At 35.2% G+C, this 17,657-nt stretch overlaps 2 protein-coding genes across 2 annotated transcripts in view; both read right to left on the bottom strand.

Moving 5' to 3' along the window:
* The window catches only part of Alpha-man-ia (alpha-Mannosidase class I a), a 348,789-nt gene extending 339,334 nt beyond the window's left edge, over window positions 1-9,455 (bottom strand). The window contains exons 1-2 of the mRNA XM_070303787.1: window positions 8,883-9,455; window positions 5,622-5,840 (exon numbers count right to left, since the gene is read on the bottom strand). Of these exons, the coding sequence (XP_070159888.1) occupies window positions 5,622-5,840; window positions 8,883-9,269 (606 nt within the window). The 5' untranslated portion in view covers window positions 9,270-9,455. The remainder of the gene's footprint in view (window positions 1-5,621; window positions 5,841-8,882) is intronic.
* A 539-nt stretch (window positions 9,456-9,994) lies between these two features.
* LOC138937583 (dynactin subunit 5-like) lies at window positions 9,995-12,478 on the bottom strand. The gene is made up of 4 exons (XM_070303983.1): window positions 12,310-12,478; window positions 11,910-12,097; window positions 11,585-11,696; window positions 9,995-11,507 (listed from the first exon to the last, which is right to left on the bottom strand). The coding sequence occupies exons 1-4, from the start codon at window positions 12,355-12,357 to the stop codon at window positions 11,310-11,312; spliced, it is 546 nt and encodes a 181-aa protein (XP_070160084.1). The 5' UTR covers window positions 12,358-12,478; the 3' UTR covers window positions 9,995-11,309.
* Between the last annotated feature and the right edge of the window lie 5,179 nt (window positions 12,479-17,657).

The following is a 17,657-nucleotide window of genomic DNA, read 5'->3' as shown; positions in this document are numbered from 1 at the left end:
AAACGTGAAAGTTACTTTAGTAAAAAGATTAGAAAACGGCGAACACGATAAATAAATGCGGTATATCGACAGAGCAAAATGCGAACAAAATTACAGATCGAGAAACCGCGATTTAAAGTAATTAAAAATGAAACTTGGACCATTTATCGCGGATTAGCAGATTTATACATAAACCTGTGATAAAAACATAATAGTACGATCAGCCATTCATAAAGTTCGATAAAGAAATGTACACAGATTACGATTGGAAATTTGATGAGTGATCAGATACGATATGGTTGACAACCGAGCCTCATCGTTATCTGTATTTGCCGTGCAATTCGACATCGATGCGTTTACGCGACACGCTTGTTGTACGAAGCGAAAACACGCAACATGCATGCAAAATGTCGAATAAAAACCAACGAATCTCTATATAGCGATGCGTGTTAAAATATCCAATGATGCACGGAGAGAAACGATTTGACCGAATACAGATTTGATTGCAAAATGTAGAAAGGTATATCCGAAATGCGGTTGGTTTAGTTGGCAAATATGGTTACATCAATGTTAAACATATATATATATATATATATATATGTGTGTGTGTGTGTGTGTGTGTGTGTGTGTGTGTGTGTGTGTGTGTGTGTGTGTGTGTGTGTGCGTGCGTGCGTGTGTGTGCGCGCGCGTGCATGAACAAAAAAAATATTTTATTCAGTCGTTATTTGTGTCTACTAACTCAACCGGCATTGATATAGATTTAAATATTGAAGAATTCAGTTGACACAAATATAATAAAACAAGACAAATATAATATAATATACAAATCTAAGATTTAAAAATACTGCATCGAGATCTAAAATGAGATATAAAATTATATGCGGTCGCAAAATACTGTAATAAATTTTGCTATAGAGAGAAAATATTGTTTTAATATATCAATGCTATTATTATTTTATGCTATATAAAAATGTAACATTTATGATAATATTAATGTAATATTGGATCGAAGAATATTTTGGACGGTTAACATCAGGTGGAGCGTACGGGGGACCCCGGAGTAATGTACCTGATGCCATTCCGCACCATGGATTAAGGGGAGGGGAGAGAAGAGAGTTTAGTGCGAGTCTAGGGTTGCCAGATTTGAAAATCCCGAATGGAGGACACGAAGCAGTTTTACCAAAAAAAAAAGAGGACGTGGATGAAATGGACAGATAGATGAAAATGAATAAATATTATAGCCCTAATTATATATTAATTATATATATATATATATATATATATATATATATAATTAATATATTTTAAACTATATCTATTACCTATATACCATATTATATCTATCGTATCTAGAAAGGAAGCAGAGAGGTCTCTAGTTTCTTCTGAAATAGCACCGCTTGACAAAAAAAAAAAGAGGAAAACATTTGCTGAAATTGGAGGACAAATAGCGTCCTCCGAAGGACAGAAAAAATTTTACTAAATTGGAGAACGTCTGGCAATCCTATGCGAGTCCCACACGGCCCCACCGAAAGGCCGGCGGGGTAGTATATAACGCATTTTCCCCTTTTACATAAAAAAAAAAGAGTTAATGTATAAGTAATTTTTTATATATATTATGCGTGTATAAAAGAAAGAGATCGAAAAATATCAATAATCAGATTTATACACGATGCCCAATGCATTAATTATCGGATATTCTCTGCAAACAATAACAGAATATCGCGATGATGTTCTCACTGTCGAGAGACAGTTTAAGAATTCATTCTGCGACGAAGAAATTAAATTTGTGTCGATTATCGGCGCGTGACCGTGCAGCCAATACGATACGAGAGTGAACACAAATACGGTCAATGCACCGTTGAAATAATGTGTTTGCAAGTAGGACCCACAAACCAAAGAACACATTCGATGACTTGGGCGACGCGACAAAACTCGCTTTCTGAATTCGCCTCGGTGAAAGCCACGTATGCCAATGTTTCTACGGATCATAGCAGCGTAGCATGGCAAATTGTAAACCGTTAATGAAAACATTCATACCTACAGCTAAGGTGAACCCTCGTCGTATTCATTATAATAATATTTTCTTTGTATCATATTTTCTTTGTACCATGCAAATATAAGGTCCTAGATTAAAATATTATGCGCTTATAATAATAATATAGTTACATATAAATTATTCCTTATATAGATGTGTGTTGCGATTATAAATTTCTAATTATAATTTTTTTTTCTGATTATAAATAAAATGATCCAAAACTTTTTAAATAAATTTACAATGAGATTTCATTTTAATGTCGCTGAAAACTTAATAGAATTTGTACACTATCTACACTTACGTGGTCAATCTATGAAAATACAATATATATCTAAGACATAATTAAACACATATTGAGTATCCAGGAAAATGATCGCGTGCTTAGAATATGACCTTTTACAAAGGCACGTCGAAAATAAATGTTGCGCTCACGTGAAGATAACATAACATTCATTCGCGTTATAAAAGACCTAGCGATTGCTGTCGGTGGATATAGAATTAAATTTGATATTGACTACGTTAATATACTACATCGGCATTAACGTCGACATGAAGACCGAATTGATTCATCGATGATGATGCTGAGCGCTTTGCTTGAACGCTTATTACTGTAATCAATAGATTTCGAACAATAAACGGTCAATATTAATTCCGTCACTTGTTTATCGACAATCTTTATTCGCTAGTTGCAACGATAATACGCTGGCGATTAATAGTTATTGATTACGATGACTGCGCAATCGGCATTCTCATTCAAATGTCAGCATAATGAAACGATTTTGAATACAATGAAAAAGATACGTGAGAAAAAAAAATATAAAATATATTCATATGCTAAATATATAATATTAAATTTTTAAATCTTTTTTTTATACACAAAAATATTAATATCTTTTTATTTTTTTGCATTTCTTTCAAAAATTTGTTTCAAAGATTTTTGACGTGAGATCATGACATTATTATATTTCATAAAATAGCTATGAAACATCGTACCAAATAATGAAAGTGACGATTGTGAATGCTATTAGCGTGAAAGTGCATAAGATAAACGCATCTTATGACTTTCAAATGAATAGACGTAAATAGGAAACGAAGATGGATGGATATAAAGCAACAACGCATAATTAGCGAAATCTTACGAAACGTTTTACCTGTAAGCATATTGCTATTATAAGTGAAAATGCCTGCTAATAATTTATCTAACGATGATTATCTCAACATCGTACATTATTTCGAGTAATGACTCGCGGCATCGCCGCGAGATATAACTCTTTCCAATGTAGGAGAGATACGATTAAAATTGTACAATAACGCTGCTTAAAACAATGCTTAAAGAAAAAAAATTTTACGCGTTTATAAATTTTATTATAAAACGCGCTGTATATGTGTAAAAAAAGCACGTTTTATCTCGTAAATTGTCCTATTCGTAATGACACGAGTTTCCTTGACAGAAGTTGATAACAGAACAACACATAGAGAACTATGTCATTCGATATTTCCACGTTATTGCTACCACAACGTTACCGAGGATATCGCGTGACTCTATATCCTGTCTCGCGTCAAATGATGAATGGCGAACGATTCGCACACGAATGCAGCGAGAACTTAATTGCTAGACCGCATGCGCGCACCGACTGATAATTATTATTTTCGACCATGCGGGTCGATTATATCGCAGTTCCAATTTCCGATACCCCCCCCCCGTTTCTACAAAGTAAAAATAAAAAAAACAGAAAAAACCACGAAAAAAGTATTTCCTCTTCGTATAGACAACAGTGTAACTAAAATTTTTCGCGTAAACGCACGATTTTCCAATTAAAATATCACATGCGCTTAAAAATATTGGCGCTTGCAATCGATAACGCTGCAAAACTGCAAAATGAACAAGATAAAAAAGACCACGAATTCAATGCATTTTCATTTAATGTAAGAAAAAAGAGACGAAAAATTCGAAGCGATGAACAAAATTAAATAAAATCGAATGCCAGGCGAATAGTATCATGGAAAATCAATTGAATATAATAAATTATCAGTTTACATTGCGCAGTAAACTTCAATTAAACCGCAATTAGCAATTCTAAAAATTGTGCGATATAATATTGCATAAAATTATGATAATTTAAAGCAGACTAAAAATTCTAATTGCGCGTGTATACATATATGCCCGATTTGTATCAAATAAAATTAAATATATAATCTACCCGAAAGTAATTCATTAACAATATTATTTCAGGAATCTTTAATATCTGTGTCTCGCAAAAAATATATAAAAAATACATATGATTTCGAATAATTATAAATAATAAATAAAAGTGACAATAGCAATACAAAAAAATAGCTTTAACTTCAAATTTTTATAAATTATCTCCATAAAAAAGCATAAATAAAAATATGAATTTTAATCAACTTATGCCATCTTGTGAATTGACGTATTGATTGAAATAAAATACGATTTTCTCAACGTTTAACAAATTAATTTTTTAAAAGATGAGACGCCAACTTCGTACAGATAATATGTTTCGATAGATATTTTTATTCCATATGTACGTACGTGTTGGAAAGATGCAAAACGTCTCTTTATATTTCATCATTTTTATATTGATTTTATGCTGACACAAACGCAGTATCCATATTAGAATGATTTGCGGTTTCCTCGAGTATGCAATTTTAAAACTTGCTCCAAAATTGAGTTTTATGCATATATGTATTTATGCATATGGAGCTTGCAAGTCAGCAGCGAGGGTGTTAGGTAGTGTCCTTTTTATAAGCACATACAAGTCGTTACGATCCTATACTTTTTGTAGAAGTAATTTGCATGCAGGGGGTAGAGTAGCGCATTGTACCAGGAGATTGAACTTCTCGAGGTCAATTTAAAAATCCCGGTTCATTATTTTGCGAAATACAGCGTAAATGTCGGCGCAAGCGGAAACTACCTTCGCGAAAAAGTGGCCCCTCTCATTTCCAGTTTTCGTGGAAATGGTAGCAGTTCTCTAAAGACACGCGAAACACCGCGGAATTTTTCACCAGAACTCTATAGAAAGATATGATTTAAATAGTTGAAATAGGGTTTTATAAATTCGCAATAAAGGGAAATCTTTCGCTCGGAATAGCAACGAAAATGCAATTTTACTACACGAAAAATACGTTTATATAGTGTTTACACTTTTGCAATACAACTCTAAAATCTTCATTGAGATGAGTTTCATTATATCAATTTACTGATATTTTAATTAAATATCTCTTATCAAAAGCATTTAAAAAAGATAATTAAATTAATAAATTATATTAAATTAGTATATTTTGATAAAATTTATATTAAAATTAAGTTAATAAACTCAAAAGAATTGCAAGAGATACGATTAATGCAAGTAATTATGAAAATATATTCACGACAGAAATTTTTTTTTCTTTTGTTTCTTCATAAAAATAGTTTTTCATAATAAAAATGTATATTTTTTATGTTATATGCATATTGGAGAAAATTTTTCATATACGAATCCCTCGAGAGATATCTGATGTAAAAACCTGGGATATATATTTTAATTTTTTTATAAATCACATTTATCGCTCTTATATAAAATATTTTTTATAATTAAAAGTGACTGACCTCTTTCACTTTATCCCTTCGTTGTCTAGCGACATGATCCTTATCCTCTCCACCGACAGTTAATGGCAGTTTATCCGCGGGTGCTGGTGGCACTGTCACTAATATTGTCTCTTCCTTATGCACAATCAACGACGAAGGACTACTTGTACGCACTCGCGATTCACCCATGTCCGGTTTCTCTAATGTTTTTTGCTGCTGGTATTCCTCATCGATTTTTGCCTAAAAATTCGACGCGCAACCGAGATGTATTTCACGATCGTTTCAGATGGCACGTAAAATCCGCACGGTGTACGTTTAATTAGCGATCATTGACAAATTTGCGACATACGATGAAAATCGAAATGCATTGATTCCATTATTAAATTTCACCATCTGATTTTATATTTATTTACGTTTAAAATTTGGTACGAAAAGACATTATATGAAGATAAGAATTGATGAATCCAATTATAATGCATTGTTATCGAATAAGGAAAGTATTTAATAGAAAAATATTCAAGTAAAAAGAACTTTAAAATAAGCGTATCAAAATTATATTTTGTCATTTTATTTTCTTCGAATTTATTTTCTATTCTAATGATATGATATAATTATAAATTATTGACGATATGTGATCCGTTTGCACTAATCTTTTGCGTAGAAATAATAATCAAGACCGATTTATATATGTATCCGTACAATAAATATACAAACTAAACTCTTTAATAATATTTTAATCAAAATCATTTCAATCTCAAAGATTATTTACATTAGTATCTCTAAACTGAACGAGCAGACCAAATTAATTGGATTTTCATGATCGCTTTCGTTATCTTTGATTTGTAATATAACCGTTAATTATGTAAATACAATATATATGTGTCATTTTCTTCGAATTTATTTTCTATTCTTCTAACGTACTGTTAATTTATTTTTCCTCTCAAACTCTATTGGTCTAACTAAAGATATTCAACTCATAAGACCGTTTTATGATAAGAATTGAGAGACCGGTGCATTTTCATAAAGATCACACGTGCTATCTAGATGCGAGCCACATTCCACGGAAGTACACTCCTCGCCTTATTCACCTCCGGAGAAGTGCATACTCTCGAACGCCTTACCGTTATGTCGTTGCCAAAGAAAAGAAAAAAAAAAAAAAAAAAAAAAGGCACACGAAAGAACTACTTTTATAACGGAACAACGATAACCCGTTCTTGTTTACTCTCATGATTCTTATCATTTTCTCCATTAGTTTTCTATATATTTATTTTTTTTTTTTTTTGCAAGATTGCAAAATATCGATATTTTCTTAAAAAGACGAACAAAAGAATTAATATCGGATATCATATTTTATCGGACATTACTAATCGTGATAAAATATCGTGATGAAATATCTTATCACTTGTATTACGTTAAATAATTATATTCTATATATTATTTCAATAATCATCATTTTACGACTATTTATTTATGCAAATGTATATCTGTCTCGCGATGTAAGACGAGATTGCTCTACTCAATTACACTAATGCTATTTCATATTGTCGCGCTATATTTCCTTTCATGACACTCACGTAGCGCTAAATTGACAGATCACATTTCACTTCATTCGTATACGTGCGTTCTTATCGAATTTATACTGCATCTATATACAGCACGTTTCAAAACTCGGAATAGATGTAGAAAAAAAAATGCAAGTGTATTTGGCGTGATTCAACCTTAACGTATCATGAAGAGAGTTAGAATATTGGCAATCGGAATGGTGCGATTTACAGGATTTCAGAACCGACAACCAGCGTAACGAATCGCTTGGACATATCGTTCGTCTTTATTAAAAATAATCGCGACTGTTCTTTGCGAAGCGCGCTCTCGCAAACCGATCACGGCATTTCTGACAAAATTATGATTTATAACGAAAAAGCACCATGAGCGTGTATAAAACAAGAGGGCTATTTACTGTTATTATTTCTCTGCAAAAGGAAAGAGTGACAAAAGCGGAAACGATAACGATGGTATGAACCGTCCACGGGCTTGTAAACAAGATAAATAACATTTGCCGTTCTAATTTCGCGCTTATCTATATCAATTTTAACGTCTCGGACGAAACTTTAATGTATTTTATCAAAAGTCTGAATTGATAATGCAAAATATATCTTAAGCAACTCAATATTCAAAAATTTATGTCAAATCAGGAACAAATATTTTTTTGTGTATTTTCAATATAAATTCTTCTAAATTTGATTTATGATATTCTCTCTATTTCTTACTTCTTTTAAATTCATTATGTACTCGTTAGAAATTATTAGTTACTAAATGAAAATGCTCCATTACTAACGCAAATTCTTCGATTATGATGATTATAGTGAATTACGGTTCTTCTATATCGATATTCCGCTGTCACGCGTTTACGAGGGCAAGATCATGGCACGACCTTGCGCGTCCTACTTACATTAAATGGGAGAAAAATTGCTCACAAAACGGGATTTTCGATATGTATAAATAATATATACATACATACACAGGAAAGCGTAAAAGAAATCGCGCTATCTCCATTTACGAGCGAAATCGATTCGACTTTGACTCTGACAAATTCCAACGATGTTTAACAGTTACTTGAGATTTAATTTGAATACGCGTCTATATTTAACAGATAAACATGGAATCTTGAAAGATGAGCAAAATATATTGCAAGACAACTACATTCTGGACTCGATTATTTAATAAAAAAAAAAAAAAAATTCAAGCATCGTCTCCGCGACAAATGTAATAAATATTGAAATATTCCAATAATAAAATATATATGCATTAAAAAAAATAATATAATTAAATGACAATTAAATATATTATGATTGAATAAGCTAACTTATTAACAAGCTATTTGTTTTGAAACGCGCGGAATCGAGTTTCTAGCAATAAATTCGCATATTTGTTTGACATTTGTTCACTTTACAAAACAAAGGGAGAATAACGAAAGATCGCTATCGCTATTCATTGAAGCGGAATCACGAACGGAATGACAGCGCGTGGAGTCTGCGCACGTGCGTCAGCCATGCAAGTCGCAAATGACTGTATGTAAACAAACGGAGCACAATTTCGCGTGAGAGAGCATTCTTATGATTAATTTCACGAAATGCGCGCGGGTATATCATGTGTGGGCAGACAATGAACGAGATAGCGCCGTAATAAAACTATTTCTAGCTAACAATGACGCGTTGCAGGCGAGACGTTCGAGAGAATCGCAATTCGAGAGAGATCGATTTGAGCGAGCGCGTGAATTCGTACCTGCAGCTTTTGCTTATCCTCGACCAGGTGCACGTCCTGGTGATCGCTATCCTCGTGACCTAGCGGCACCGCATTCGGGTGTCCGCCCGCGAGAGAACGCGAGTCCTTGCCATCACCGGAGGCCCGTGGTGGCACGGGCAGCAGCAGCTCCGGTCCCGCCTTTTGCATGCGTTGATACACGCGATAAACACTCTTGACGGCCGCGCCGCCGGTACGAAAATCCGGCAGGAAGAAGAACGCGCCGAAGCACACGACGCCGAACGTCAGAAATACTAGGAGAATCAGGTACTTCTCGCGCGGACGGAAGGACCGTCTCGTGAACAACGGCACCGGCACGCCGTTCGCGAAGCGCTGATATGACGGCAGCGCGCCAGCCGACGTGGTCATCTTACCGCGAACGCTCGACACTCGTGCAACGCGTCGCGGCACTTAATCACCACCCCGGTGTTGCGGATCCGCGAAAACTCAAACACCCGTGCGCGTTTTGCCCGTCCTGTATCAACCGTCATACGCCATTACGAATGCGAGCACCACCTGCGTGCGACGGTTGACATTTCACCACGGCTAGGATCGCAGCGCCGATCAGCTGACGTGGCGCGCGCGAGAGACAGCGTCGCGTGATCGTCAGCGTCATCTACGCCCGCGACGGTAATATACGCCTGATTGCGCGCGCGATTCCACTTGCCGTCGGTCAGTGAGAGCGCGTGTCTGCCATTTACTCTCTTTGTAATATATACAATATAATTATATAATATATAACAAAAAGGTATAATAATATATTATATAACGAAAGAAGAATTGCGACTTTTGAATCTTATTGTATTGTTATCGCGGACTACTTTTAAAATTTTATTATAATAACAGCGTGAAATTTTATTTCTGATATTTCTCTAGCAAATGGCAAAAATATGCCAATCCATTAATCAGATGAGAATAATAGATAAATTTACTTATTATAGCGTCGCTGTTCATTGTCATCTTGCCAGCTCTCTTGTCAATATCGACGATGAGTTTATTTCCCAGTTTCACAAAATGAAGAACTCGCACTCGTAAAGATCTAATTTTCGATCACGTATGTCAATTATAAATGCCTTTGTTCTATTCTCCCGACATTTATTCAATCGCAAATTCAAATTAACATAATTCATTTTTTATAAAATTCACTTAACGGAATTGTATCGAAATACCGATGTGACATATTGTATCGATTATATAATATATCGTGATTTTCAAAAATCCGATATGAAAGATTTCGAAATGTCCTTTCTAGATACTGAAGGATGATCCCACTGTAGCTTATCTGAGTGCATAGTGTAAACTAGAGTCCCTAGTATAAACGGGTAAAAATCATACTGAAGTTAGTTAGTTAATCCGATGAGCCACAAGTAGGATCATTCTTCGGTTTAGAAAAGACGAATCTGATCTATCGCCGGGAGTATGCATAGTATGTACTATATTTGTACATCAATCAAACAGATACACCTTCCGAAAATAAACTAACAAAACTGTCTACTGCCGCTATATTGTAATCGTATCAGTTTTAGTCATCTCTTTTGCATCTTTTTATCATGTATATCAAAGTGCAACATCATCTCATCTATCTATATACAAATGAACTTATATAAAGAACAGTTTATATCATGATTATAACATAAAATTTCTGTATATAAAAGAATTTAGAAAAAATATATAAAAATTAAATAAAAGAATATTTATTTTATATATAATACATACACATACATCTTAAATCTCATCTTACTCGAACAATTTAATCAAGACAATTATTACTTTGCAAGATTGTATAAATTATAAATATTTTTATTTTGTTTAATATAAAATTTATAAAATTTTTGTTTTTTTAAGTATTTACTTTAGAAAGTATATACGCATATCCATTTAAAAAGAAAATTATTTTAACATCTATGTAACACTGTGAAATAAATTACTTATTAAGTAAATATGTACGAAATGTAATAGATCCTTTCGTTAATGACCCTCTGTATGCATTTAATCTAGGGATAAATGCGAATAAACAGGATGCAGATAAATAGAATTCATTCACACACAGTCAAAATCGACCGCGACCGCGACAGTGATTTCAAAATTGCGATACTCACGCACAAATATATACAAGATACTCTATTTTAAATTATATTACAAAAAGAATTAGACATTATTTACTTATTCAAAGAAAAAAATGTAACAAATTTACAAAATTTATGCGGCCGATCTTATGTCTATTCTGTTCAGCTGTACTTTCTTACACAGCTGTGGTTTTTCCTAAATTTTTTCATTCTTCTCTTTCTCATTCCAATAATTGATTATATTTTATTACGAGTGACAAAGTCACTCTATCAATATAATATACTGCTGAAGAGAACAAATCTTTTGACTGTAAACTACCGTATATGTATCGCTGGACAAACGTTAAACCCGCGCCGGTAAGAAATGTTCGTAATAGTTCTTCGTGAAATCTACCATGAGATCCAGCGTGCACTCAGGCAACTCTTCAATATATGTCGCCGGACTGCCAGCGAAACGTGTGAATGACGGAACAATAGTTTCAGGTGGCACGACCGCACCGTCCTCGATATAGCAACAGTCCTTTAGGACCGATCGCCTACCCTACAGTAAGATAAATACGGTAGATTGAAAGAACTACGCTTGTGTACTTACATACACCGGACGATTATTATACATACAATTATGGCGTTCTTCCCTATGTAAACGTAAGAACCAACTAATGCTGCATTTACAATGGCCCGCTCTCCCACAAATACATGATTTCCCATTGTTAAAGGAAAAAAGGCAACCCTAATCAAAAGGTTTAACGCTTTATAACAAACAATATTTTGTTACTTAGAATTACTTGGAATTTCATGCAGTTACAGAATTGTGTCTGCTTGCTACATCGCAAGCTGCTAATCTGGATAAACACGTTTGCTGGCATTGCAATATGTTTCAAGATGTTCAATAAGCGAATTAAAGCTGTCAATACATGTAAATATAATCAATAATTTGACCCACCCTCTGCTGAATTTCTTGAACGGCGGTCGGATGACTGCATTCTTACTAATTATGCAATAACGACCAGTTCTGACATTGGCCAAATCACCTCTAATGATAGCGTCAGATTGTACTATTACTTTTCCGTGCAATACAATGTTCTGCGAGCCGCATAGTACTGTTAGCCTGCTAACCTTATTTCCTGAAGCCTAAAATGCCGAAAGCGTAGGGTTATGTATCACGTTCTCGACATTTGCAAATGATATTAGTATCGCGAAATAATTAAATTGATTAGGTCGCTTTTATCAATGTTATTTTTAACAATAATTATGATATTTCCATTTTTCAATATTAGTTATTCTCAATAAAAGTTATATTTTGCTAATAGTATACTTTAGTCATTGAAGCTATATACTATTACCGTTTCAACATATTCGGCCTTGTTATAATAAATATCCTGCGGCTCCATCTCGATATATCCTTATACGATACAATCGTATATTTTTCAGTATTCAAATTACTATAAACAACGCTTCAATGAAATTTCACAAACAGTGGATAATACGCGGAAACCTGTCACTCATCTGTCATTCGACTACAATCAGCAATCAGCTGACAAACAGAATGCTCATTATGCTCATTGCCATCTGCTGACAAAATCATGCACCGTTCAATGACGTTAGAAAGCGCGCGTAAATTTAATCCTCAGTTAATAGCATAAAGTCTTTTAAATTTCATAAACACTGTTTTAATAATAATATAACAACTAAAATTGTACAATAATATAATTAAAATTATTTTCTCATAGTTTTTTTTTTCATTCCCTCATTTCTTTATCTTTCAATGTTAATAAATATCTGTAACATTTTTAACATAAAATATATATTATATAATGTATTAACATTATAACATATTATAATGTTTTATAATATTATTGTAATTTAATTTTAAAATTTTGCTGAGAATAAATTTAATTTAGATATTATTATTATATATCGTAATTTTATTTTTTTTTTTTTTGTAATCTTTTTCCTTAATGTCCTAACAATCCTATTTGCTGGCTGAACCAGCAAAAATTCGAAAATTGGAGAACGTATCCTTGATATTTAATCACGTGCCCTAACCGCGCGCCCTACTCGCGTGCCCTACTTGTGTGCCCTACTCGCGTATCCTAATCGTATCTTATGTACCTCTCGCTACGTATTTTGACCAATATTGGCCGCCTATTTTGCGTAGCCTATATTAATTCTTCGGGCCAATCAGACCTACCTTTCGTTGCACCTGGCCATTTTCTGAATCGATCTCTCTAACAAGAGATCGAAAAAGGAGATACACACTCCTTTTATTGCCGGCGAATAGGTGCAAAATTTTTCTTGCGTTCAAAAGGAGATAAACTCCTTCTTTTGCCGAGTAATCGGCAGATGAGCGTAAACATTTCACGCTCGATAACGATCGTGTAATTTTACGGTCGTTCGTTAGATATTCATTTTGATATATTATAACTTTATTTTAACTGAGATAAAACCAAGTTATCAATCCAAATTTTGATTAAAAAGTTATGATAAATTATAATAAATATATAAATTTGATTAAAATTTATATATTAATATATAATTTACTTAATAATATGATAATACATATATATTGTATAATAGTATATAATTTTAATTTATGTAATAATATATAATTTATAATAAGATAAGATTGATTTATATAATATTTATGCCATTTATTATTATATTACAGATAATAATTTAATCGATTGATCATTTGGTCTCTCTTATATCAGTTAAAACAAAGTTTAAAAACAATGTCAAGAAAGAAATTCTACGATATGGATGAGCTGCAAAAAATTAGGATAAGATCGGCCCGTGTTATAAAAATTATTAATCAATTAATCAATTAATTATAAAACAATATAATTGATAAACTTACTAACGTTCTTTATTCGATAAATCAGATAAAATCTACAAATTGAAAAAAAAATGTTTTCTATATAATCTTCTTTTTATAATGTAAACTTTAATTTGCTTTTGCAATGGATGCAATGCATACCAAAAAAACTTATTAAAAGTTATTCAACTTGATCTATTTTAGCTCATCCATTTATAAGTAACGGATTTATCTACAATCTACAATCTACATCTACAATCTCTACAAATCCGTTACTTTAAAACTAAATAAAAGTTTGTCACTCACCGGCACTGATGCGCAACAGCGGAGTTGTTGGTCTTGAGGCTACGTTATCTGTAACATAGAAATATAAAATTCAAATTACAGCAGAGCCCAAAATATAATTATTTTTTAAACAAATTATTATTTTTTACATGCTAAATTTTATATCCGATGCGAACGATAATAATTTTATAAATTCTAAATGTGGATTGTTTTTTCTAATAATAAAAATATTTATCGGATTTATGTAAAAGTCTTTCTTTCTAATTTCCTCTTGTTTAATTCATTCAAATAATTAAACCGAATTAATGCGCGTACGAGATTTTTATCAAACAGAATATAAATAATAAATACTCACCCTTGGGTTGCTCCGCCGGTGCAGGATGCCTCTCCTAGGCCTCCTCCTCCTCCTCTCAGAATGTCCTCTCAGAAGGTCGCTACGTTGATCTGTAACATGCAAATAGAAGATCCAAATTGTAGCAGCACTCAAAATAATTAATATTTAAAAAATTTATTATGCGCATTGAATTTTACATTCGATGCATGTAATAATAAGCAGATCAATAAAATAAATTTATAAATTTTGGAAAAGACTACTAATAACTCTAATAATAACTCTCTATATATAAAAATTATAATTTCAAAATAGAAACAAGATTATAACTTTCATGTAAAATCTTTTTCTCTAATTCTCTCTTGTTTAAATCATAAATAAGTCATCGATAAAAAATCAAATTAATATATCACGCGATTTAATTGCTTAACTTAAATTGCACGTACGCAATGAATAAATAATTAATATATAAATAAAAAATTACTCACGACAGGGTTGTTCCGTCGATGCCCGATGCCTATCCTAGGCCTCCTCCTCCTCTCAGGTTGATTTACACACGCGATACTTAAACGGCACTCCCGCACTTTTATTAAAAGATCACTTCCGCACTTGTACGCGCGATACTTTGAACGACACTCGCGCACTTTCGAATTTCGGTACGATCGAATCCCGCTTCACGTGAGAATCACACTTCGAGTCGACGAGTCGGGAATTCACCGATTACTTCGAGCAAAAGTTAAGCGGAAGCGGAAGAAGACGAAATCGATCGATGGAATAATCGCGAATGGGGTTCGCTCGACTCTTGACCCGCGCCTGTTCCCATCGAGGGCCGACTAGAACATCGTTAGGAACGATTTCATACGAACCACCAAGTCTCTATCGTACAGACTGAGCCGGGTTTATCGTAAGGCTGATAGACGGGTCGAGAATGAAGATACCCACCTTCTACGTGCTAACAATCTAGCACTTCGAAAGCGGGAGATCAACTTCTCTAGCGAGCGTAAATCGAACCTAATTAGAACAGCCGACTCCTCAGATGCCAAACATGTTAGTATTTCTACAATGTGCTGTTAGACGGTACAAGAGAAGGGACCCATTAACGACGATTCCAAAACAATCGACCGAACTCTAACCGATTCGGGCCGAACCGTTCGTCGGAGCAGAACGTGCCCTCAACAGCCGATTCTCGAACCGAAGTTCAAGATTAACCGCGCGAACATGCATCTATACTATGCACGAACATACGTTGCTACGCGGCCGGCATTCACCTCAGCCGCGATACTGAGGCGTTTTAACGTTGCGCCTACATTAATATATTAAATTTATTAATACATAAATATTTATATAATATATAATATTAATATAATATTAATATTAACTGATATTAATATAAAATTAATTATATTAATAGGTATTAATATATTAATGATTGCAACGCTGAGAGACATCCCATTTAGTCGGCAACAAAGTATGATCCTCGGTGACAATCGTGAAAACGAGATAAAAGTCCAACGCGAAGACGCGACGACGCGAAAACGCGATACCGCGACAACGCGACGCATCGTTGCTCGTACGGCACGATGACGGCAACGACGACGCACTAATGTGCGTTCAACGCACGAATGCGCGTGCCACATATGAGCCATTGTGCGACTCGTGGCAATGCTGTACTGACACGCGACGCGAAACACGCGAAAACCGTCCGCGGCACGATGACGGTACCGACGACTAATTAATTATATTGATCTTCTCGATACTTATCGCGATCGCGTTTAGGACAGGAATTTTATGGAGTCTCGCGCACTGCTACATTACTGCTCGAGTATCGTCGCGCGAATGATAATAAAAACGTAAGAAAGGTATTTGAGCGTCTCGCCCCACTACAGTTCTATTCAAGTGTCTCGGTATGAATAATAACAATGCCGTAATAGTAGTGTTAATAGGCGGGTTCTAAGCCGGGTCCTCTGAGGGGGGGTGAGGGGCGAGGGGAAACCGCGCGGGCGAGGGGGCATGACGTCACGCGGGCGGAGGGGGATTTTGGAGGCGCGGGGTCCGCGGAGAGGGGGAGGGGACCGCGGCGGAACGGTAGGCGCGGGGTCCGCGGAGAGGGGGAGGGGACCGCGGCGGAACGGTAGGCGCGGGGTCCGCGGGGAAGAGGGAACGCGAAGGTACGACGCCGCAGCGCGGTGTATTACAAAGGGTGAGTGTCGATGTCCGACAGCTATAATTTATTATAAACAATATAAACAAATATCATCTCACACTGCACTATTGCACGTGCGGCATTGTTGAATTTCGTAGAAAGATTATTGCACGTGCGGCATTGTTGAATTTCGTAGAAAAATGATAAGGTTAGCGCCGATGTTTCGCGTATCCCGCATCATCATCCACGCGCATATCTCGCGCTCATGCGAACGCCTCGCGCCGTCCTTCTCCCACACGCGTGCATGCGGTCGCCTCGCGCTATCTCCCTCATACTCACCGTCTCACGAACGCTATACTCATCGCACCGACTTACGAACGCTATCCCTTTCCCGCGCTCATGCGAACGCCTCGCGCCGTCCTTCTCCCACACGCGTGCATGCGGTCGCCTCGCGCTATCTCCCTCATACTCACCGTCTCACGAACGCTATACTCATCGCACCGACTTACGAACGCTATCCCTTTCCCGCGCTCATGCGAACGCCTCGCGCCGTCCTTCTCCCACACATTACGGCATCGTACCTTAAGATCGCGCGCGGTTTGTACTGAGGATATGCAAGGAAGGGAAGCGAAAGAAATACATAATCATTTTTTTTTTCATTTTTTTAACATATTTATTTATTTATATAGCGCCGATGTCCGGCTGCTAGAATTCGCGTCGGGACATGTTTATCGGTGTACTTACAAAAGGCGGGTGTCGATGTCTGAAATATAAGGCGAGCGCCAGTTTCCGACTGCTCGAGAATTTATAAATAATATAAACAAGATAGAACCATCGCGGTGCTCTCTTCATCTTTTTCCAGGAAGAGCCGTTTATCGTATCGCCTGTCGGGATACGTTTCGCGATACCATAACGCGATAGATTAAAAATATATAATGAAGAACGAAGGGTGTCAAAAACTCAGTATGCGATTTGAAAGCTTACGGTCCGTATATCGACTGAAACAGGTACAGCGGGTACTTGTAAATTTTTGTGATTGAGATATACGACGCGATAAGTGGTCGGTCCTGCTCCAATTGCAGACTTCCGATGTATCAGATCTTTCCGTGCAATATGT

This window comes from Polyergus mexicanus, unplaced genomic scaffold, assembly GCF_030449975.1.
Source record: "Polyergus mexicanus isolate NDT 795.1 unplaced genomic scaffold, iyPolMexi1.0 SCAF_11, whole genome shotgun sequence".
NCBI lineage: Eukaryota > Metazoa > Arthropoda > Insecta > Hymenoptera > Formicidae > Polyergus > Polyergus mexicanus.
Note: the sequence above shows the minus strand (reverse complement) of the source record. Positions and strands in the feature narration are given on the sequence as shown.